Raw genomic sequence first — 25,014 nt, 5'->3', positions numbered from 1 at the left:
TCCCACAGCTTCCCAGTCACTGTGGCTGCTGGCTGCACTACAGCAGGTGTCTAAACCTATAAAGACATGAATGGAACTGGGCCACTTCCTGAATGAACTCCTCCGCTCCCTCTTAAGGCTTTTGGTGTAATGATTATATTCCCCAGCAGTCCTGCTGTGAAAGACTAGAGAAGCTGAAAGAGCCCGTTGCTGTAGTACCAAGATGGCTCTGAGCCACATCACTTGATAGATGGTTCTTTGAACTGTGAGCAAACCCTGGGATTAATAGAACCACAGTCGGGAGCCCAGACTGTCGAGACAGTCCAAATAATAAATAGGTTGTTTAGTGATAAGTATTTCACTGCCTACACAGTTTATGGTGTTTAAAAAGCTTGAGAATCATAAGTAGTTTTGTAGTGCAGTTCTAATCTAATGTTCTTTGCTTTTTGCTTTTAGAAGGTAAGTCGGCTGGAGGAACATGAGAAGGAGGTGGTCAGTGCGCTGCGCTACTTCAAGACAATCGTGGATAAAATGGTGGTGGAGAAGAAGGTGCTGGAGATGCTTCCAGGCTCAGCCAGCAAGGTGCTCGAAGCCATTCTACCTCTGGTCCAGGTAGAGGCGCGGATACAGCACAGGTGAGTCCCATGTTTTTATAAGGTACTAAATAGAAAATATAGGTACACTTGATAACTTGCACTCCCACTCACCCCCTATGATTTATAGCACACGATGGAAACACTTTCTTTTGCATAGACCACGTATTATCACATTTATCATCCAAAACTGGGGCTGTGGATTTCCTCTGATTTCCCAACATGACTTGATTCCGATTTACAAGGTCCCAATTTGATTTGATTAGTGATTCAGTTTGATATAGATTCAATTAAAGATTTGTAAGTTACAATACCAGTTTTTCTTGGATATGAAAGAGATTCTCAGAGAACTAATGCTGTAAATTGTACAAGAAAACGCTTTTGCATTATTAAAAATATTCATGTTTACATTAAGAATTGACCCGGATGTTTTAATAGATTGCATATCAGGGTCTTGTCTTGTTAAATGAGTATTTTCACAATACTTCAGCTCAATTTTACACATCTTAAATATAGCTTTGCTTTTGTCCAGCTCTTCGATGTCGTCATCATTTTTCGAATGAAAATGCAACCAGACATCTGCCTTTAGGCTTTACAGTGCTTCCTGCATGTTTTGATTGAATTGAGTTTTCTAGTCCCTTACTTGGCCGTATCATGTTGTCTGCTTTTACATGACTAACTGGGTTAAAGCTTCGCCCATCCACAAGAATAGGCATTTATTAAGAAATAAATATCTGCATTTTATGAATAGATATTTGTTCATTCAGATAAAGGTCAGTTTGGATCCATGAGTCAAATTTTGAAACACAACCAAAACCTGTCCAAAACAGACATTTGTGAATAGTCACTACAATCGACTCTTGTTTCCTGATTTCTGTCTTTCCCCACTATAGATGCAGTAATTAAGCATGTAGCATTTCTCGAGCCATTCTTATCATTCTTGCCTCTTGATGTAACTCATAACGTAGCTGGTATGCTTGCTGGACATGTTAGAACTAGCATGATATAGACTACCACTCATTTAGCAGCTCGTGAAGAGTGATAATATGTTGTGACAGACAGCATCCGTCACCTCAAAGCTTCCTGGACTTGATGCCTTAAGCCTTTAAAATTGCATTCATGTTGTTGTTACATGCGGCACGTTGTCAGAAATGTTACCTCAGAGGAAGAAAAATGAACTTCACCTTTTGGATATATTAACAGATAGAATGTTTTGTTTAACTTCCTCTGGGTAAAGCAACCCCTTTCTGTCAAAGTAACCTTAGCGGCAGTTTGTTTGGACTGTGAAGACATGTTCGAACTTCTCTGTCTTCCCCCATCCATCAGTACTGATGAAAGTATGAGGTCAGAGGTGACTGATTTTGTATCTCACAGCCCTGTGTTTAGAACAGATTGATGGATTGTTGCTGCAACATTGAGAAAGAGCTGTCTATGAGGGTTTTAACCTCAATCTAATGGAGTCAAACCTCAGTAGATCACAGGAGAAGTTTAGTAGATGGGTTTTTTGGCAAATAAGCTACTGTACATCAAGTTAGTATTGTGTGACAAAGTAGAGTTAATAATGCTGATCTAGTTTAGCAATCTGTTTAACATGCACAGTGTACTCCAGTGTTAGACTGTCTGCAGTGATTTAAATCAATATTGGTCAAATAAGTAGGTCAGCAGTGGGTGTGACTCCTATCTGTGTTTGTGGCACACAGTGTTAACTTGATTAAAGTGTTTATTTGTCAGTCTCATATCTGCAAATTCTAGTCACATTGACTGGTCACTCATAGTTCCAGACTTAGACTTAGTATAATTTCATTTTTCTTATTTAGATTCAGTATAACCTACCTTAGCTTGCTAAGTCTTTCTGGGTCAAACCTCTCCACCCTTGCAACTATTCCACCATTCCTCAAATCCTTCCGCTAACCCCCACAGCTACAGTCGTCCCCTGCTCACCATAGAGCTGAGCTGTGTGTAGACAGTGGATGGATATTCCTGTACTGTGAATCAGCTGCAGCATGTTGGTACAGGCCTGGGCCACACCTTAGTGTTGGGTCTGGAAGCACCGTTCACTACAGGCACAAACAACACCCGGCTGCCCCAAGTGGCTCTACATTCTTCGTCAGGCAGTTTCCCAACAAATACATTTGACCCCTTACATATGAAGTTTAATAGCTTGAAGACAGATGGAAGTGTATCATATGTGTGATTTTTGTCACTTCCAGTCTAACATGTTCTTTCCTCATTGCTTTCTTTTCACATCCCTCTGTTTTCTTGAATCATTCTCTTTTCTGCACCTCTGGTTTTTTGCCATCTCTTATATCATCTCTGTTTTACATGCAACTTTTTTTTCCTCCATCTTTAATTCCTCCTGCCCCCACACCCCAACGATTACTTCTTTTCTCAACCTCGTCCAATCTTTTTCTCACACCCCCTTTCAACAGTTCGGCGCTGTCTTCCTGCCACAACCGTGTCTATCAGAGCCTGGCGAACCTGATCCGTTGGGCAGACCAGGTGATGCTGGATGGCATCGACTTGGAGGACAAGGAAAATGTGGCGTCGGTCACCAGTGTCATCAAAGCAGTGCTGGACGGAGTAAAGGTAGGCCCTTCAATGACAGAAGAAAGTTTTGGATAGTGTACATTCTCCTGTGGTGTTTTTATTGTAGCAACCAGTGTAAGTATGTCCATATGTCTTCATTTTAAAATTAAAATGATCCCCGTCCACACAAGTGTTCAGCAGTTTTTCAGAAATATTAAATAATATCAGTCCATATTAACATGCCTGAAACACATATCACATGACCATTCATGCACACAGTACACATGGTCCAAATGCATTAGTCTTCCCCGTCGCTCAGGTAATACAATGTGAATGCTACCTTTGTAAGTCAAATCCCCAGGCGGCGAAAGTTTTTTGCCATTCCTCAGAACTTCATTGATTAAAATAGAATTAAAGGTATTCCACCAGGCTCTTCCCAGCCTCACCCAAAACCAGTGCTCCATGCAGGACTGATAACGCCTCTAAATACAGAAATTGTCTTAAATGGCTTGAAAAATAGCTTGCCTCCTGCACATGTAATCAGTAGAAGCTTTATAAAATGCAGACTTTTGCTGCACAATAGCTGCTAGCATAGACAAAAAGGTCAGCACTGCCTTTAATTCGTTATCCATGTTGAATAAACCACTGCTAGTCAAGGCTGTTTATTTCTTTTTTGATGAAAAGGGTCATGTGTTTTGGGGCTTGACAAAAAAGGCAAAGATATGCCTTGACTGATGAGACCAAATCATATCTACGTCATCATTTTCAAAAGTCTTTCATCCAGACTAAAATGCAATCCTTTATTTTTCAAACTACAATGACATCCACACATTTTTCAAAAGTTATGTGTTTTAAAAAAGTATGTTAGTGTGTATGTAGCCTGAAGCCGTGTCTTTCTCCGAACAGGAATTAGTGAAGCTGACCATAGAGAAACAGGAGCAGCCGTCACCCACCACCCCAAACAAACCAGCACCACCTGTTACCACAGCAGAGAGGTGAGTGCAAAGTGTCCTCTGCAGAATACAAACACGCTCATTCAAACACTCAAAGTAGTTCATTCACTCAGGCAGCTTTTATGTATCTAGCAGCGTGTCATCAGAGATGCCCCTGATAGATCGAGAGCAGGAGGTCTCGAGTAAGACGGCTCCGGCAGCTGCTCCCGCTGAGGCTGCCTGCGACATACCAGATGAGGATGTGGCCCCTCCCAAGCCCCCCCTTCCTGAAGCCAAAATGGCAGAGCTCAGGTGAGGACAACACATACTTCAATACCTTTATTGCTGAGTTGGATCCATTAATATTTTATATATATAGAAAGGATGCAGGATATGACAACTGAGGTACATTCTTTCTCTGAAGCTTTGGTCAAACTTTGGTACCTCACATGGCTCTATTTGTTGACGTCATAGAGTCTTAAAGGTTCAGATTTTTCTACAACTGAGTAAGAAATTTGTTCTCACTTCAAGGTTTCTTTTTTCTGTTTCGTGTCCATCCAATGAGAAGCAGAGACGAGGGCTTGGTGGTGGTGATGTGGCCACAGAAATGTTACAACCTTTTGCACTATGGTCACAAAAGCAGAAGTGCCCATTCTGTATTTATTCATCACAGCTGTTTCACTTTAGATGCAACTTATTTTTAAAACATTCTCTGAAAGTGTTTCAAATGAGGAATAAAGACTGTTTTTAGGATGTGGGTATGGGAGGGTAAGGGGAGTTCCATATATTTCTTCCATTTTCACTGATTTAGACCTTTATGGGGTTGAAAACATTTTGGTGTAGAGTATTTTCTGATAGTCTTTTCCCATGTGATCCAGCTGCAGCTCCATCAATCCAAATGCTCAGAATGCCAGACTCATTAAAGTCTTTCATCACTTTCACACTTCAGGCTTTAAATATGGCACACTTTGGTTTGTTTGTTGCTCTGCTTCTTCCTTTCTTACTCTTTCTGCTGTCTCTCTCAATTTGTTTCGTCTTTGGTTTCCCTTTGGATTCTGGGAACAGAGCACAGTTGAGTGCTGACGCTGGCCAAAGGAGACCCTCTCAGAAGGAGAAGTATGTTAGCCCATAGGATCATCTGTCTCCATTATAACATCACACCCTAGACCCGCATAAAGCTTCTGGATTGGATTTTTTTTTTTAATTGCATGGTTGCTTTACCCCAACTTTGTGTTATCCTGGGCATTCCCTGAAGAATTCATCATCCAATCAGAAGACCGAGCAGTGCATGAGAGTGTGTGACTGACCTATGTAGTGTCTTTTTGCTGGCCTCCATATCATGGCGCCTTGTGTTTTCCACTCCTTGCCCCATTTTGACCTGGTATTAACTCACTCAGTTTAAGTTTGACAAGCAGGACAGCTTCATGTCATAGCTGAGAGAGGCTAACATGAAACACCCTCACTTTCATCTCACTATTCCAGAGGAGGGATGACAATGTGTGTGTTCATGTATTCATACAGGGATTTGTGTGTGCATACATGCCTGAAAAAACATATTTTGCGTGCTTGCCTGATTGTTTCTATTGAGTTTGCCTCTGGGACAAAAAACATCCAACATTCATGTTATTTTATTCAGCTGTTTTTGTTCTGTCAACAGCCCTCCACCAGCTCTTCCTCCTAAGAAGCGTCAGTCAGCCCCTTCGCCTACACGGGTTGCTGTAGTTGCCCCAATGAGCCGCGGCTCCAGCCTTCCCTGCAGCGTCCACAGACAGGTCAGGCATTATGGTTTATTATCGTTTCAATAAACTGACTATTAAGAAAAAAACAGTACTAAATGTCTGTTCTTTGTCTGTGCAGCAGCAGGAGTATGAGCAGGAGTTTCTTCAGAGGCGTTTCTCCGGGGGAAGCCAGTCCTATGGGGGCGACTCACCACGCCTGTCTCCGTGCAGCAGCATGGGCAAACTTAGCAAGTCGGACGAACAGCTCTCCTCCATGGAGCAGGACAGCGGTCAGTGTTCTCGTAACACCAGCTGTGAGACGCTCGGTAAGGCTTCAAAGACAAACTTGTGGAGGTTTGGATTCAATAGCATTTCATCAAATCTAAATCTAGAATCAATCCATTTATATAATCCAAATCCTTTTGAATTTAATTAGGCACAGCTTTCATCATTGTCAATGAACTAAAGTTATTAGTTACTAACATGAAATACTCAGTTTAAATCTGTAATCGGCTTTGTTGCCGGAAAAGCCGGACACATTTCATCAGCATAAAATGAAATGCTGATCAAATGTCGCAACTGAATAAACACCCCAATACATAACTATTTAGCTGACAAATTTAAGATAACGATATGATATCCATACAAGTTAAACTAGGTGTCTCTCCTGTATTTGACGTACCATGATTTCTTTAGAGAAGTCCTCACTCTGTTGATCCTGTTACACTACAGCAACAAACACTCCATTTGTGGCCATAGAGTAGCATTACAGTGATGGGGTTTTTTCACTTGCAAACCACACGCACACACATCGGCTTACAAAGAGCACATTGACCAGACAACACCCAAAAGTTTCCGCATACTGTAACCGTAACAGAATTAATGTCTGTTAGCTCCAGCTAATAAAGTCTACCGCTGGTGATGTGTCATTTTAGACGCAGTTTTCCTTGCTGGTTATATATGAGAAGCCTACTTATGTTTCCTTAATGTTTTCTCCACTGCTTTTTGCTAATAAATAAAGATGGAGGAGAGTAAAGGTACAATAGGACATTTGTAAGTGTCAGAACTCAAATCTGGCTGTTTCAAAACCAAACAAAACCAACTTTAAGAACCCAACCCCTTTTCTTTTCCTTTTCAGACAACACAGAGACTTACGACCCGGATTATGACTTTCTCCACCAGGACTTGTCAGCTGGGGAGAACTTGCCCCCAATTCCTGTAGGAGGGTGCCTGAGCCCCCTGCCTGAGTCTCACAGCGAGTCCTCTTCCCCAGTCCCCGGACAGCATCCCTCGCATCCCCGCTTCAGTGCTCCCCCACCCCAGCAGCAGCCAGAATACTGGACCCCGCAGCCCAATCAAACCAATCCCTTACAGCGCATCAGTGCGCCCCCTGCCCTTCCCCAAAAGAAACGACGCAGCACCCAGACATCGCCCTTCCCTGAGGGCTCCAGGGTGTTGTACGAGCGCTACCCCTCCCAGTATGACAACTTGTCAGAAGAGGAGCTGCACCCTACGCCGCCATTCCCCCTCTTCACACCCATCTCACCCATGCCCCAGACAAATGGGGGCGTGTTTGTCGCACAGTACATAGCCAGCGAGAATGCAGATGTCCCCGCCAGCCCACCGCCGCTGCCAGAAAAGAAAAGCAGACACAGTAAGTGAGGGCAAAAGGAGGGGATGGGAACGTAATGAGGGAGCAATGAAGGCAAGGAAGAAGAAAGACCTTTAAATGAGATGACAGAATAGAGGGCACTGAGACAGAAGAAGGGACAAACGGTCTAATGTAGGGAATAACGGAAGGGATGAGGCTGATTTAGGAAGGGACAGTGAGACATTGGCTTCACTTCGTCATCAGTTCATTGAAGCATAGCTCATGTCAAGGAAATATTCCACTGTGAATAGAGGCAGGAAGAGAATACCAGGATGTGCTACAATGGGTCCGACTCCAGGGGCACCGAGGGCAACATTTGGTCATTTCCTGACACACCTGCTACATCACTTCCTCTCAAGCTACTGTATTATGTCATTCCATACATTCAGCCCTTCCTGTTGGTCGAAACACTTGTCACAGTGTATGACCCTTATGCATGTCTGATTTCAAGTGAATGTGGAAAATATGGGTGTGATTGGGTAGGGAGGGTCGAGGGTTTCTCATATCCAATATGCTGATGACCGATGTATGCATATATTTTCTTCAAACTAATTGCAGCAAACATAGAGCTTCTCCTGTAGTGGATTTAACAGATTGTTATGGCTACGGTTATCATTATGGCCCACTGGAAGACATAAAATCCAATTATTTTCAAAATCTACAAATTCACTGGGCAGAAATAAGAAAAAAACTTCAGCTTAGATTACCTTTAAAACATGCAATTTTTATGTTTCTGACTGATGTTTTTGGCCCTGGCGAGGTTGCAGTTATATTCTTTGGTTTCATCAAAGGAGTGGAGGAAAGGCTGCTGAGGGTTTTTTATTTAGCTGGTGCCTGTTTCTCTTTGTTCTTCACAAATTAGTTTCTAATGGTCGGCTCTTCAGATGGGTTATTAAATGTGTTGTGTTCATGGAATGCAATTTGGCTCCTCCTTGCATGACCCACGCTGTGAGATCACTGCAAATACTAACTTTGTCATCCGTTTGATTGCATTTCAAGTCAGAACTCTAAACGCTAAATGAAAAAATTGTTGTTTTACCATCTCAACCATCTCCCTCCTCCAGTCCTCCAGTACATGCAGTTTGTTGAAGACTACTCCGAGCCGCAGCCCTCCGTGTTCTACCAGATGCCACAGAGCGAGAGCATCTACGAGCAGCGCAACAAGCGCTTCCAGGAGGTCTATGGCTTCAACGACTCCTTCAGCAGCACCGACTCGGTCCACGAGCCGGTGCTGCCTCCAGCATTGCCCCCGAAGCAAAGGCAACTGGTAAGAAACCTCGTTGTGTGAGAGCATGATGACGGTGAAGCTGTTTCTTATGATCTGCCAGGGTTAAATTAAGTAAGTGTGTTTTGCAAGTGGGTAGAAATAAATAGTTGGGTTAACTAATTTGGACTGTTTGAGCAAAGCTGTAATTTAAATTCCTTAAATTGTTTGCTTCATCCTCCTCAAATTTAGACCGACACTTTGAGGCTGTAGAGCCTCCACTGAAATTAGATTACACCTAGTGAGACAAAGAGTGTTTTTACTGTGAATAGTACATACAACCCTGTGTGGTAGAGCTCTGTGCTGGTCCCAGTGTCTTTGTGCTTTATGCCGACTGTGAAGGAAAGAGTGGGAAAGAATGCATATTGCATTCTGGAGCTAAAGTACATTCCAGTGGTAGTCCTCATCAATTTTCTCTCGAACCTCCCCCTATCGTGTTATCTATCTCACCTATTCAGCATCCCCCTCCTTACTCTCTCTGCAACCAAAGGAGACATCTGTATGTACACGGAGGTGTTTGGTTGTTAGTGGGAGATAAGACTGGCCTTTATCAGCCCGCCATCAGATTGGGTCCACTTATCTTAATCTGGGTCGGCGTCTGGGTTAATTGAGACAACTGTCTGACAGCGAGTCACTGAGCAGAGAGAGGAAGAGACACGATTGGATAGATCATAGCAGGGGAGGGCACCCTCTGATGAGCCATGTGGGTCTAAATGAAACCTTTTTAAAGGCTCTGACAAATTATTCTTTTTACTACAGTATGAGTGATGTGATGGGGTCTGACATGAACATGATATTTTCTGCCATTTTCTCTTTATATCCCATTAGATTTTTCTGCATTTATTATTTTACAGTGCTCTTCTCACTGGTTGGAAGTGGTTCACTTTGAATAAGGCGATGACACTGTTCCCTGCACAAATCACAGTTTAGCAGTGCAGAGTTTCTGAGGGTTAAACTTCTAATAAATAGTACATAAAGATGTTTTTTGTAAACCTTGAGGCGTGTGTAGTCATGAATACTCAATGTTAAGGAGAAATACTTAAGAGTTACCTTTAATGTAACCGTGTAAAACCTCTAAAGTAATTTTCTGGCATATTTTTACCTGGTGTACTTCCCATGAATGTGACCATTGTGAGTGTATGGCAGTATGTCTGCCAAAAATAAAAAAAATTCCAAGCTGAAAATGCCAGGTGCTGTTTTGAAAATGCCCTGCTAGGAGCTCTTGATTGGACACATTGGACCCTAACTGCTGCTTACGTGTGCTTACGTGATGGCATAAACATTTTTCCTCCAAGCATTATTCTTCATATTGATATTGTGGTAGTCCAGGCATGTCACCTGCTACAGACATGGATACTCAGCAGTGTTAATTTTTCCAGCACTCGTACATTTAGGATGTGATGTTTGATCTTTATGGCCAGCCTATTTGTCCCGCCCCTCTTCCATTGTGATTGGACAGCAGGGTAAAAAGTGACTGTGACAAATGTAGCATTTTACCCAAAAATATTTCAACTCTCAGCAATCACAAACATGCAGCGCTCAGCACAGGAAAGACGTACAGTGCTTCGTCATGCTGCTGGCTTTTGTAGCATAATGTAAATATGCGGCACTCCCATTGTAGAAGAATTAAAAAAATAAGCTGGCTTCAGGGGGAAAAAAATGTGGTGGATACACAACCCATCGCTCATGCTAACTTTGCAGTCCCAACTTCCACTGTAGATATTCAGGGAAACAAGAAGGTACAAAAAACAATGTATATCATATCAAGTTGTCATATGTATGGGAATACTGCAGCTTGAAATATACTGGAATGTTCCTTTAATGGTCAGCACTGTGGATCCACAAAACCAGCATGCAGGCTCATGAGATGGTGGTTTGTCATACTGTGACATACTGTGTACTGTCATATGAGGCATGCTCTCACAAAGAAACACGCTTGCCTATTTCATCTTAATACCTGCCATACATTTTCGAAGATGACAAATTGATCTGTGGTTGGCCTAAAGCTGCGTAGTATTGAAGCCAGTACTGCAGTGGACAGTAAACAGATGACGCTCTTCTCCAGATTATACTGGAGCTGCATGTACAGTAAAGAAAATAGACTTTGTGGCTGAGTGGCAGCCTACCCAGGCCACCTCAGAGAGTCTTTCTTCTTTCTCTTTGTCCATTGTCCTCTCTCTGCCACCACAACTGTGTATTCAGAGCCATGTGCCCAGTTTTTATTTTTATCATTCTTTTGTCTGAGCGTACAGTCGAACCACACTCATCTCTGCTCCTGCCGCGAGGCCTAATCTGGCCTCATGTTTTGGACTTGATGAGCTCGTGGCCCAGTGGAATAAGCCGGTTTGCCTCCTCCATAAACCCATGTTCCGGGCTTACACGCTTTGGCGACTTTACACGGCTTTGCAAAAAAAAAAAAAAAAGTCATTTCAGCTGCTGTGTGGATAAGGAAAAGGTTGAAAAAAACCCAGAGCAGATCATGCTGGCCCTGTTTAGAACGTGTTGTAGTTGGCCTGGTTTCTGGAAAGCCCTCAGAGCTCAGGATATTAAAGGGAGCTTTATCGGACTGTCACAGCAGACATAATTGTGAGTAACCTGGACATGTTATATGACCCTCTAGTAATTAGGGCTTTCTAGAAAGAAACCTCAGGTGCGTTATTTACTTCCACAACCAGTAAGCTGATGCTTCTCAGCCAAACTACCAGAATCCTCCTCAGCTTTTACCACTTCACTACTCTGCTGCTGAACTTTGATTAAATCTGCTCTAATTCAGTCTTGCTTACTAGTGTAATCAACTGTCCCCTCTTTTTCCTCCCTTAACACCCTCTTTGCCTTTCCTAACCCCCTTTACTCTCACTCTCTTTATTTTCTATCTTTTCTACCTTCCTTTCTTCCTCTTTGTTTCCTTCTCAGGCCTCCCACTCTTCCTCCCCCTCTTCCTCCTCCTCTTCTTCTCTTTCCTGCCACCTCCAGCCGTCTGTAGCGGCCATGGAGGAGGCGGGCTCTGGGCTGGGCCTCTCCATGTCCGTTTCTAACTCCTACCTGATTGGCCAAGCTTCTTTGACCACACCCACGGTGAGTCCCCCCACCCTCTTAAACACCCATCCCTTCTCCACCTCCATTTCTCCACTCCAGTGTGGGTGCTGTGTGGTCCTGGACTGGTCCAGGGGCGGCTTGACCTGTGTGTGCTCCATATGTGATAAAGTCTGTTTATCTACCCCTTGCCCTTTGTGGTTTCTGATGGGGCCATCCCTCAAGGGTCCTGGTTTGGTTGCTGTGTGGTCCTTAATTTTGTACATCCACCCATCCAAGTGTGCATTTGTTTTGACAGTGTGGATTTGTTGTTTTGCTGTGTGTGTTTTTTTTTTTAGCTGAGGCATTAGATATGATGTTATTAATGTGTGCTTTGCTTGGTCGTGACTCGTGAGTGTGTGCAGTTATTTGTTGCCTCTGGCTTGCCAAGTGTGTGTGTTGTACTGAAGCATTCCTCCACATGACAGGTAATTATTTGACCCTTTCCCTCTTTTCCGTTTGCCTCAGAGATACAGTCAGTGAGTTGTGTGTCTGGAGCAGCCCATCCAGACTGTCAGGCCTTAGGTTGGGGATTATAAACAACAAAATAGCCCTTTGTTAGCCCAACTGGAAAGTTGCAGGTTCTTGTTAATGAATTAGCTTGTGGCTAATCAATGCTTTATTCCATTTAATTGTGGCCTGACCCTGACCCCATAGCAGCCCTGGCTATTTGTTACAGTCAGTATTTTGGGGCTGCTGACCCATGTTGACCCCACAGTGTGCGAGGCACCCTAAGGCACGCTGTGGATCTCCCTCAGGATATCTCCAGTGGAATGCAGCACCAGATGGACCTGATGGAAAACACATTCCTCCTGTTTCTGCTCCTCTTCTCTCCTCTCCTCCTCGTCTTTTTCATCCTCCAGCGTCAGTCGCTGTTCACACACTTTCTCCTATCTGTCTAGTCTCCCCTTCACCGCCATGCTGTAACCTCCTCCAAATCCCAAAATGCACGCACACACACACACACACACACACACACACACACACACACACACACACACTCACTTCCACACCTCCCATTTGTCTGTTTCTGTGGAATGTTTGCATTCCTCAGCTCCTTGGGGCATGATGTTTTTTTGGGGGATGTTTTTTGGGGAGAGGTAAGGCTTGCCAGGAAAGCTGCTTTGCATATGTTGAGTGAAAAGAGAAAGAACTATTCAGTAGTTTATTTTAATGTAAGAGTGTCTCTCCCCCTATGTGTGTTGCCGCTGTTAGTATTTTTTTAAGACTGCAGCTACGAAAGTGGCGATTGAGAGGCCTTGATTTCCCGCTGATCCCTGCGTGTCTGTGCATGAACACCTGCATGCTTTGTGTGTATGTGTCAGCCGCGTGTGTGCGGTGTTTATCAGTGATCTGTATGCACCGCTCTATGCTGGTATGCTGAAACAGGGCTGATATGTGCAACGTGTTTAAACAGGTTACCGCTACCTCCCTGCAGACAGGCATCTCCTCAGCTGGCCACACACTCACACACATTGAGACATCCCCTGCCTCAAAGGGGAATTTTGGTATTTTAGGACCTTATTTTCCCATGTTTTTGTGTCTAAGTGACTAATGGGGACAACAATATTTGAAATTGGTCGAGTATTGAGTGAGAGCACTGCAGCTGTAAAACAAGCTACAATGTAATCGCATTGGGCTACTTTATATGGTCTATGAACGGCCACTCACTTTGGCACTGACAGGCTCAGATTGGTATTATAAGTGTCTGACAACATTATCAAACGATGAAGTCGTTGAAGACAACAGTGGAAACATTAGTGAGGGTGCTGGGTAGAGTTTGTTGTGTTTGAATACAGAAAGTGTAATTTAGTTTTATCAGGAAGGTGCTCAATGAAAAACAATGCTTTGTGTTTCCACATTTCTGAAAAAAAATCCGACCTTTGGTGGATACATACGGGCTGAAGTTGTGGCTAAGTGTTCTACAAATGGATCCAAACCATTCGAAAGCTCTTTTTCCTGTCAAAAATGTTCTGAGTGTGGAAAGGCCTGCTGCAGAGCAGAATAGATTGACTGTTGTTTGGTTCATTTTTATTTTTCTGACCTGGCATCAATAAACACAAAAGCATGGCAGTATAACAGCAACTTCCCCATCTTTCCATAATGTTGTCAGACAGATAATAACACTCTGAGCCCATCAGTGGCAAACCCAAGCAATATTAGTGGACATATGCAAAGTTGACAAAACATGGGAAAATAGTGTCCAGGTTAGAAAATACCAAAATTCCCCTTTTAAACATAAATACACACTCAGAGTTGGTGCTGCCTTATCTAAGTGTTTCCTTGTTAAACATTTCTATCTTGCCATCTACCATGTTATCTAACTGGAGATGTGTGTGTTGCCACTGGTCCCAGTTTTACATTTTGGGGCGGGTGGGAGTGTGTGTGGGTGTGTGTGCAGTGCATTTCATGTTCAGGCACATCACCCACAGTCCAGGCTTAATAGAGGTGTTGGAGGATGAGGTTTTTCCTTACACTGCTGCTTCTTGTTCAGCTTCTTTTTCAGTCTGCTCTGTCTTCACCTCTCTGATTCCTTACTCCTGTCTTTTATTTTTATTTTTTTCTTCTTTCTTTATTTCTGTCCTGCTTTCCTTCTTTCCACCAATCACAGAGCTTGGACCAAGTTGCCTTGACCAATGCCACCATTCTGGATGGCAGTGGGGGTGGGCCCAACGGTTCCCTGGCTGGCTCAATGGGCTCTGTGGCTGTCTGTCTTCCTTCTGAGTCTTCTCTCACTGACTCTCTCCACACCTCAGCGGTGAGCTTACAAAGGATAGATGTTGGAAGCACATGCAGGACACTCCTATGAACCAGCTCTCAAAGACAGATAATAATAAATACTGGACCCCTTCCTTTGGCACATTGGTATTAGATTCCAGCAGTTTGGTGTCCAGTATTGTTGCTCAGATGATAATACAGTGACTCATTCACTTAGTGGCATCTTGTTGTCATTATCACTGCCCACAAGCTGTCTGCTGTCTGATTATTGGTCTTAAAGAATCCCAGTAGAGCATGTTGCACTGCATGTTCTTTTTGCCAGTAAATACTATTACCTTTACAAATGATGCACTCCAGTGCCACCTGGTGGTCATTATGATACTGAGTTGGAAAACACACCCCTCACTGTACAGTAGCAAACCTCGGCTAGCCGCTTTCTCTCCTCCTTAGCCACATATCCACTTGTGTTAGCGAACACTCTGTGCCCCTCTCCGCACCCTCACGCCTGGGTTTGTGTCCCTCCTCTTTTCCCGTAGAGCGAGAGCGCAAATGACGAGGGCGGGGAGGGGGAGTACGTCAACTTGTACTCATCCAGCCAGGCCAATGGGGAGCTGCCTCTCTCCCTCAGAGTAAGTAGCTGACCGCCACGGGTGAAAGGTCAATTCCATTTACACGTCCCATCACTTCAGGAATATGAATCAATTTGAAAAGCGGCGAGGGATTTGAAGTGAGGAGGCCCGTTTGACTGGCAGACGTCACTCGCTGCGCTCATCTGTTGCAGCTCTTATTGATTCATCTCTCGAACTGATGGCACTGAAATGGAATGTGAATGCAGCCAAACCTGACTGAGCATGACTTCAGGTTCACGGGTTTGCCTGCGAGGGACTGATGTGCTGTGGTTGGTGTCTGTGGAAAAGATGTCCATCTGTATGTTGTTCTGACTGCCTGGCTGGTGATTGCTGTCTCTCTGGCTGCGCTTCAACTGTAACAAGCATTTAACCTCGTTCCGATATAACACCTGACATGTCGCCGCACCAAAAGGGATTCTCAATGGTTCACCGGTTTTCAATTTTCCAATAACATTCCCCATAACTGCTTATGTGCATGTTTTACAGCGTGTGTGGTTGTATTCCCTTCGGCCAGCGTGTACATTCAGGAAGTATTTTAGGTGTGTTTGGATTATGTGAGAGCAAAAGAAACCATGTATGGGTGTGTGACTGTATTTTTGGTGCAGTTTCAGTGTGTATGAGTTCTACTCTCTGGTGTCTTTCTGTTTTGGGTCTCATCTGTTGGGTTTTCCTTGCTCATCCTGAGGAAAAGCTGCACTCTACCCATCAACATAACATACTTTGTAAACATGTTGTTACAGACAGCTTCCATCCTCCCTTCCACCAAAAGTGTTGCATGCACTGGTGGTCTCATCAATAGCCAGCCTCCTGTCACTGCATGGAACCATTCATCAATGTTGTTCTATGTAACCCACAGCACACATGTTGATTATTGCTTTTCCCTCCGTGATTAGGAAACAATCACAGCTGACGATGTGCTGCAGGACCCCACCCCTCAGATGCCATCCTCCAACAGCAAAGAGGCTTTGGACAAGGAGAGGTAAGGGTCCTATAAATTATATATGATATGTCCCATTTCCAAACTAAAATTATTTATTAAATAGAGTGGGAACCCTGATTTAGTCTGAGACATCCTTTTCATAGTCAAAAGTAATGTTGGTGTGTTTAAATGTATTTCTATGTATGATTGCAAAGCTCTGAGGCACCATAAGTCTAAAAAAAATATGAACTATGATCTGAATTTGTGTCTGCTTTCTTTCCCATAGCAGATATGCATCCTGCAGCAGACAAAAAAAAATGCAATTTCAGTCAAAATAAACATCGAAAATTATTTCACAAAACTTTATATTATTATTTTATAGTTATTGTTCGTAGAGCTGTTTCACTACTATTCATAATTATTTTTTTCCAGCTGTGAACAGCTTCACTATTCCGTTTGTGAAATGCATTGTGGATTAGATCAATAGACAAACATCCAAAAAAGGGTTTGATTTTACTTAACATTTTTAAAAAGTTTTCTCTATCTGCTCTTTAAACATAACAGTCTTCATCTCAACATTTCATTCTAAAGAATAAAATCATTATTTAACTATAGCAAGTTTTGTGTTAAGGCTTTTTGAACATCATCTTTAATAATAATAATGGTCTAAAATGTGAACTTGCATCGCTTTAAGCCAAAAACCTTCAATTTCTTGAGGGAGGACCCCTTCGCAAATATAAAAAAGCTTAATATTGAGCAGTGTGTTTGGTGCTACAGAGGGAGAATGATTGCTTCTTGCGAGTTCCAAAAGTTGAACAAACAAAAAGCAATATAATATATATGTTAGGATGATGTATGATCAGTGCGGTGGTATTTTGTACGTGGGTGGATGCAGACGCTCAGACATTTCCTGCTTTTTTGAACCTTTGCCATCACATTCCTGTATATTTTGTCACTTTTCCAGTGTCATCACACTTCATACTCAAATGGTGCTTAGAATAAGTATATAATATTGCTACAAGTTATAATAATTGTATTGTTTAAGCTGCTGATTATCTTGTCAATAACTGGATAATCATGTTGTACATTTGTAAAATTACCCACTTTTATTTTTACAGAGCCCAAAATGATAAATTCATGAACAGTCCAAAACCCAGAGATATTAATTGTTCTATCATAGATGATAAAAAAACATAAAATCCTTACAATTGAAAAGCTGAGAACAGCTAATGTTTGTCATCTTAGCTTGAAATGATCATTGTTTCATCTCCTGTTTACATAATGTCTTTGGGACAAAGCTAAAGGCTGCACACTAACAAACTATTTAGACTAAATATGATGTAAAATTGGGTATTTCCTGTGTTCAAACTGCATATTATGGGAATCGTGTGTAGGTGAGAAAAGCCTGAAGAAATACTACATTAGCAAGAATTTCTTTGTATGCTTTGTGAGTTTACTGAACATACAGTACAGCCCCAAAATGCATTGCAGCTCTTTAGACTGTAAAATGAGATTTTGAGCTCAGTTAATGTCACTTTATTAAGGTTTTAATATTGTTCTCAGGCTAGAAGGTAACGGATGTGCTCACTCTATTCAAATAACACCTGTTTAAAAAAATTTGCTGTGACATTGTTACTGCTGACCGAGTCGAACCGGCCGTCAGTCATGTGATACAGTCATGTGACTGTCTGCATACTTCAGTGTGAACAGACTGTTGATAATAGCATATTTAATCGTTCATTTAGTGGGCAGAATGCAGTACATACTGACCTGGTATGCAGCAGGCAGCATGTCAGTTTGATTTCGAGCACATCTATGTCATTGGTGTCTCAGAGACTTGCTAGTGTTTCTGTTCTAATTAACTTTTGTTTGTGTTTATCTTAGGAGGCAGAAGTCCACAGAGTCGGCTGGCAGTGATGAGGAAGACGTGGACGAGCTCTCCCTCATCGACCACAAGGAGATTATGAGCAGGATAACACTAAAACAAGAAGTAAGACAACTGCTGATGCTGTGTGCCTTTTTTTAGATATCTGCTGTGACAGAACAGTGCAACACCAGCATACAAAGCACATTTTATCCCGTTAGTCCAGCACAGGCTAAAGGTCACTGTGAGTCACTCAGATGTGAAAGCAGATCCAGAGATCCACCACTGATAGCCACTGCTGCCCTCTGGAGTTAAGTATCTGAAATTGCAGAGCAGAAATTGACAAACCGCCCTCCTCCTCCTCCTTTGTCCTGTGTGGTGCAGTCTGATAGACAGATGTGTGGAAAAAATGCTCCACTCTGCAAGGTTAGGGGTAATGTGACAGCAATGATTTACAAAAAGGGAGCTGGAGGAGGGATCAGATATGGGTGGAGGGAAGATTTATAGCCTGTGATGACAGTTAGAGCTGTTACAGGAGACATATTGCAGTGGTTGGGCTTTTATCATACACAAGTCTGACTTTTTCTTCGTCATCAGAGGAGCTGGTGCAGGACAGGGAGAGGTGGGGGCTGTTAAGAAGGAGGGGGAGAGTGAAAAGAAAAAAAACAGACAGAAGGAGGAAAGGTGCATGCTACATTTGGGGCTCGACTGCATCACCCCACATCAACTCTGACTACTCGTTTCCTCTCCTGCTTTCATCCATCTCTCCATCTTTCTGCCTCGCTTGCTTTCATTTCTTTAATTTTCTCAGAATGATGATGGCCCTGACGTTCGTGCTGGATCAGGAGATATTCTATTAGTCCACGCTACAGAAACAGACCGCAAAGGTACGGTACAGAGCACAGCACACCCACCCTGCGTGTTTGTTATGTGCAGCTCAGTATGTTACTGGGCTTCTGGGTCACTGGTACAGCTTTGTTTTTGCTAGCTCAACAGGCCTGCAGTCATTTTATTTCCAGAGACAGATGTATTTTTATTTATAAAGTATGATTCTGACTTATTACTTTTCTAATCTCCTCATCTGAGGAGCATTTTAAATCGCCTCAGTCTTTCTCCGGTTCAGTTATTTGTCGATGTGTCAGTAGCCGTCACATTTTGATGATGTGTTTTCAGCTTTAGTCAGTTAATTGGGAGCTCTGGCTTCACTTCAACTGAAATATGTTGCTTTTTTCTCCTGTTTTTGCTTGACAGATCTTGTTTTGTACTGTGAAGCCTTTCTGACTACGTATAGGACTTTCATCACCCCAGAGGACCTCATTAAGAAGCTACACTACAGATATCCTTTTCAAATCATTCAACATGTCAGTCTCAGCTTAATCGCTGTTTAGTTGGCAGACGGCTGTTTTTCTTGTCTACTGATATGTAAAAGAAATCCTTATTTACCAAGAAAAGACTTGTTTTTTCTCTCATTCAGATCTTTACAAACATTTATAGATGGAGACCTCCGGTGCACTGAAAGAATTGGTGCTGTTTGTGATGGTGTGTCTTGCTTCATGGCACCTCGAGAGCAACTTTCATGAACTTTTCCCTGTTATGATCTATAAAGCCAGCTCTCCAGTAGAAAACTTCCATGTGTAATGTTTTGTCACTGTTTATAGCTGCCGGCTAGCTCATAGAGCAGCTAGCATGACTCTTCAAACTCCATAGTTCTGACAGTGATTGCTGTATATTAATTTGTTTTTACATGCAATGAGGCTAAAATAGAACTACATTGCTTTAGTAGATTTTGTACCCAGTGTTCCCTCAATTAAAGACTATATACCCCAATATTTTATGGAAAATAAGTAAATGTTTTTGTTTAACATCAGCTGAATAGAACTGTGTGCGATAAGCTAAATATATTTTTTAATTGATTTGTAAAAATATCATCATAGTAGGACATAACAATTTGGAAAAAATATCAAATCTAACCAAGAAACAATTATTTTGACTGATATTGCGATTGCGGTATGATTTACAATTAGAAAGGGATGGTAATATTTGCACCATTATTCTAAATTTCATTCAAAATATATATTTAGGGTTCATACAAAGTCTGAAAAATGCTTAATTTAGGCCATTTAATCATAGGAATATTCATGAATTTGGATTTATTGTATTCAAAATAGGTATCTTGAAAGTGCTTTAATTTTACAAAGCTTTATTTATATAGCATTAGTCCATATGTGAATTTGATCAAATTTCAAGTAAGTGTTCAGCCCTACCTCATAGTGAAGTGATGCACCGTTTTTTAAAAGACTTCACATTTCTGGTTTCATCACCAGATGAAGCATCACATACTGTATGTGCAGGGGCTTTTATTTTAAGTCGTTAATGTATTCTGTATTCCACATATTGTATTGTTTCCTTTGTCCTTGACCACAATGTACATATACCAGTTTCTGCCACAGTCCGGACACCTTCAAGAAGCGAGTCAGCAAGAACACGTTCTTCGTGCTGGTTCGTGTGGTGGATGAGCTGTGGTGAGTAGTAAATCTGGGGAGAGACCTGTTCAGAGTGTGCAGTGCAGCTCCTCTGGGAAATATGTTCCCAAATATATTCAGAGGAAACTCAGTCTCTCAGTGAATTAATGAATAAATGCAGGTGTAAGTTGAGAAACATGGATACTGCTAGTGCTTTAAATAGGAATGCCATTATTTTGGTTTTGCATGTAAGTAAAGTTGTTAAAGAAATGTACTCCAAATGTAAGAAATAGTAGAAGAAAAGTCATATTTCTGCTGTTATTTTTATGATTTACTGTGGAACACTGAAAATGAATGAATGAATCAATTGAATGACCTGAGAAAGGAACATACTCTTTAGTTAAACTTGTGTGCAAAGCGATGCTGGTTATTGACACCTGTAGGCAAACTGCATCTTGTAAAATCATGAATGATTGATTTGATGCTGGGACATAACGATGAAAGTAATTCCTCTGTCATATTACCCAACAGACAATGAATTGCAGCCTTATATAATGTTTATTTGATCTCACTCATCCTGAGAGCTTTACTTTATTGTTCTGCCGACAGCTATAACCAGAAATTATGTCCCCTATTTCTGCGAGAGCATCCACAGATCTCTCTCTTTTTGTTCAAAATCGCCCTGTAATCATGTTCACAAACGTGCGCGTCTGATCATGCACAACCAGTTTAATTACGTCTTTCGTTCTCTCCGCTGTTTATACCATCACACGCTGTAATAACTTCCCCTTCTTCTCTTGATCTGCCCTGCAGCCTGGTGGAGCTGACGGAGGACATCCTGAAGCAGCTCATGGACCTGGTGTTCACGCTGGTGTGCAATGGCGAGCTCAGCCTCGCCCGTGTGCTCCGTAAGAACATCCTGGATAAGGTGGAGCAGAGGAAGCTGCTGCGCTACACTAACTCCCTCAAGCCGCTCGCTGCCCGAGGGGTCTCTGCAAGGTAGTTGGGGTTGGCTATGAGGCTTGTGTTATATAGTAAGTGTTCTATCACACTACTTTGACTTCAGCTAATACTCTGTGTGTCCTCACAGGCCTGGAACTCTGCATGACTTCCGCAGTCATGAGATCGCCGATCAGCTCACTCTTCTTGATGCTGAGCTCTTCTATAAAATTGAGGTACAGTGGCTTCTTTGTGTTAATCCTCCCAGTATGTTGTTCTAGATTATGTTCGGAGCTCCTCCCTTTAACTTCACCTTTTCCTGTTCTCCTTCAGATTCCCGAGGTGCTGCTCTGGGCTAAGGAGCAGAACGAGGAGAAGAGTCCGAACCTGACTCAGTTCACAGAGCACTTTAACAACATGAGCTATTGGTAAGAACAAAAATCACAAACATGCTGTCACATCCCTATGGAAGCCCACTTCCACCAGTGGTGGAAAAAATAAGATAAAAATGTAGCATTGTGGTGAAAAAAATAAGATACTGCATTGAGAAGCTAACTGTATGGAAGCCCATTTTCATATTTTGAGATATTAATTCATTATTTTAAGGAAACTAAGTCAATATTTTGAGATCGCTTCATATTGTCTTGAGTTACCAAGCCATTATTGCAAGAAAAGTTATTATTCTGAGACTCTTTTTCTCTTATTTTGAGAAAGCACCTCATTATTCTGAGATATTATGTAATTATTTTGTGATGCCAAGTCAATATACACAGTCAATATTTTGCAATACCTTTTGAGATACTAAGTAATTATTCTGAGATAAGTCATTACTTTGAAAAAGTTTCTCAATATTTTGGGAATCTATTTTCAGTGCGTAAAGTAATTACTTTAAGACACTAATAGAGTCATTGTTTTGAGTTTGTCATTATTTTGTGCTCCTAAGTTAATATTTATAGAAAGTTTCTCATTATTTTGCTATACCAAGCCATTTTCTTGTGATTCTAAGTTATTATGTCTAGAAAATTCCTTATTATTTGAGATACTTGATCTTGTTGACACCACTGTGTTTCTCTCTTTACCCTGTAGGGTGCGCTCTTTGATAATTCAGCAAGAGAAAGCCCAAGACAGAGAGAAGCTGCTTCTCAAGTTCATCAAGATAATGAAGGTAAGTCACTTTAAACTTAAACATTCTAATGGTCACGTTAAATACTTTGTTGTATAACACTATAACATTTATACAAATCTCTTATTGCAGCACTTAAGAAAGTTGAATAACTTCAACTCCTACCTGGCAATACTTTCTGCCCTGGACTCTGCCCCCATCAGGAGACTGGAGTGGCAGAAACAGACCTCAGAGGTGAGAGGACTGTGAGGGTATCGTGCATGTTAAAAAGGAGAGATGTCCAAAGATGGTGTAGATGTATCTGAATAAATGTATCTGAATTTATACATTTGCTCCTTGAAGAGATTAGATTTAATGCTTTATCGTCATTGTGCGTAGGTACTAAGACAACAAAAAGGCAGGTTTAGCACCCAACCAGAAAAGCTGTTAAGTGCCAAGTAATGTACAGAATTTACAAAATAAAATAAAGAATAAAAACAATGTGGAATAAACGGATAGGTGTATCTATAGTGTATAGTGTATCTATATATATATATATATATATATATATATATATATATACATACACACACAGTGGAGTATAAAGTGTGGAAAGATTAAGTACAAGTTGTGCTCATATTAAACATTTTATACAGAATAATAGCTAGAGGTGTGGTATGAATAAGTGCAACACTATAGAACCAGTATGACAATATAAAAAGTGTTATAAATATAAATACTACTCTAAATATACTTTTAATTATAGAGAAATGTCGAGAATCATCCATCTTTCCTTCATGTCTCACCTTATTTTTTTCTCAGGGATTGGAGGAATATTGCACATTGATTGACAGCTCCTCCTCCTTCAGAGCGTACAGAGCCGCTCTGGCTGAGGTGGAGCCTCCCTGCATCCCGTACCTGTAAGTGAACGAAGGTTTGAATTAATGCAAAAAATGCTTTTAGTCAAGAGACACAACTTGACACAACACCTTTTTCTTGCAGGGGTCTCATTCTGCAGGACCTGACCTTTGTCCACCTGGGAAACCCCGACCTCATTGACGGGAAGGTCAACTTCTCCAAACGCTGGCAGCAGTTCAACATTCTGGACAGCATGCGGCGCTTCCAGCAAGTGTAAGGATGCATTTACAGTATGATGAAAAGATGCATGCAATCTTGATATATCATTAGAAAGCTTCCTGAGCATCAATCACGGTAATAAATGTCATTATTTGTTTGCCACTGGCAGGAAATACAACAGATGCCTACTTTGTTTTTCATTAAATTTTAATATCATAAAGCATCGCTGCCATCTCCGCATGGGCTGTTTGTTTTCTCGCTAATGAATCACTGCATTAATCAAAACGCCTCCTCTTTCCATCCCAGGCATTATGAGCTGAAGCGCAACGAAGACATTGTCTGTTTCTTCAACGACTTCAGCGACCACCTGGCAGAGGAGGCGCTGTGGGAGCTGTCGCTGAAGATCAAACCCAGGAACATCACCAGGCGCAAGACGGACCGCGAGGAGAAGACCTAGGGCGCCGCCAGGGGGGGCCTCCGAGACTGACCTCCAACTGTGCTTCATGACACTAACTCCACTTTACTACAGACTGAGAGACAGACGAATGGAAGCTATCTGCTGGAGCTAATGGGAGACTCATTGTGGGGGATGCAGAACAAACTAACAGACAACTGAAGCGTGGCCGAGGTTTACAAAGAGCTCCACCGCTCTGGGAGATTATAATTGGGATTACTGCAGCTCCGGCATTTAGACCGGGGGAGAGATTCAGTGACTATGGTGAGACGAGAGGGATGCCCGGTGCCAAGGAGGAGTGAAAGCTGCACAGAGCGGACAGGGAGACGCTACGGAAATAACCAAAGTCTGCTCCCTGGGCTCTCTGTTTTAGAGTGGAGCTGTTGCGTGTGTGTGAGATTGAGCTGAATGGTCCATCACTCTCCGAGTTGCTCCTTCCTCTTCCTTTATGTATGTGCCATTTGTTGGTCATCTTCTGCAAAAACCCTCTCCATGACTCATGAGTCCCCTCAAACAAGCAGAACCTCGAGAGCCGGCCTGCCCTGAACTGTGACGTCAACTCGCAGGCTGCGGTCCCGAGAACCTGCCGAGGGGGTCGCGAGCGGATTTGAACTCTAAGAGAGAAGATGACCATTAAGAGACTGGAACCTACGAGTTTGTTTTGAAACATTTTGTGTAAGAATCATGTATGGTTATGAAATGTATTATATACAGTGCTCCTTTTGTTCTTAAAAAGGATGTTTATGCTTATGAGAAGATCTTAGCTTCTCCCAAGTGCCATACATATGTGCACTAAAAAAAGCAAAGCAAAAACACAAAAAGATAAATTACTAAAGATGCTGTGATCTATGTATGTCATACTGAATCATTGTGTGCCGTGTTCAAGTGTAGAGAACCATCAGGCAATCACAATCATGTCCCAGTCACGTCGGTGTGTGAAAGAGTGTTCGTGTGCGACTGAAGTCCTCCGCGACTTGTGTGTTTGTCATTCCAAAATGTGCTGTTGTAAAATCATTTTGATTCCTTTTTGGGATAATGGTCAAAAACCAACACATCACACTGTGCTCTCAAACTCCAATAAAACAAACAGCTCTGTTTCTATACACACTGTGTTG

At 42.1% G+C, this 25,014-nt stretch overlaps 1 protein-coding gene across 3 annotated transcripts in view; it reads left to right on the top strand.

Moving 5' to 3' along the window:
- rapgef1b (Rap guanine nucleotide exchange factor (GEF) 1b) overlaps positions 1–25,002 on the top strand; it is a 49,782-nt gene extending 24,780 nt beyond the window's left edge. Inside the window, exons 3-27 of one of the 3 annotated variants that reach the window (XM_059357718.1) lie at positions 436–614; positions 3,002–3,158; positions 4,005–4,093; positions 4,184–4,342; positions 5,096–5,146; positions 5,688–5,802; positions 5,888–6,074; positions 6,887–7,402; positions 8,464–8,666; positions 11,577–11,738; positions 14,347–14,493; positions 14,990–15,082; positions 15,976–16,061; positions 17,886–17,991; positions 18,677–18,752; positions 19,117–19,205; positions 20,299–20,387; positions 21,141–21,326; positions 21,418–21,502; positions 21,600–21,694; positions 22,353–22,431; positions 22,522–22,623; positions 23,191–23,288; positions 23,371–23,499; positions 23,752–25,002. In XM_059357718.1, the coding sequence (XP_059213701.1) occupies positions 436–614; positions 3,002–3,158; positions 4,005–4,093; positions 4,184–4,342; positions 5,096–5,146; positions 5,688–5,802; positions 5,888–6,074; positions 6,887–7,402; positions 8,464–8,666; positions 11,577–11,738; positions 14,347–14,493; positions 14,990–15,082; positions 15,976–16,061; positions 17,886–17,991; positions 18,677–18,752; positions 19,117–19,205; positions 20,299–20,387; positions 21,141–21,326; positions 21,418–21,502; positions 21,600–21,694; positions 22,353–22,431; positions 22,522–22,623; positions 23,191–23,288; positions 23,371–23,499; positions 23,752–23,902 (3,429 nt within the window). In that variant the 3' untranslated portion in view covers positions 23,903–25,002. The remainder of the gene's footprint in view (positions 1–435; positions 615–3,001; positions 3,159–4,004; positions 4,094–4,183; positions 4,343–5,095; positions 5,147–5,687; positions 5,803–5,887; positions 6,075–6,886; positions 7,403–8,463; positions 8,667–11,576; positions 11,739–14,346; positions 14,494–14,989; positions 15,083–15,975; positions 16,062–17,885; positions 17,992–18,676; positions 18,753–19,116; positions 19,206–20,298; positions 20,388–21,140; positions 21,327–21,417; positions 21,503–21,599; positions 21,695–22,352; positions 22,432–22,521; positions 22,624–23,190; positions 23,289–23,370; positions 23,500–23,751) is intronic. The other 2 variants (XM_059357720.1, XM_059357719.1) reach the window with 2 other exon arrangements.
- Positions 25,003–25,014: the final 12 nt, after the last annotated feature.

The sequence above is a fragment of the Centropristis striata genome, chromosome 19 (assembly GCF_030273125.1).
Source record: "Centropristis striata isolate RG_2023a ecotype Rhode Island chromosome 19, C.striata_1.0, whole genome shotgun sequence".
NCBI classification, from domain to species: domain Eukaryota; kingdom Metazoa; phylum Chordata; class Actinopteri; order Perciformes; family Serranidae; genus Centropristis; species Centropristis striata.
Note: the sequence above shows the minus strand (reverse complement) of the source record. Positions and strands in the feature narration are given on the sequence as shown.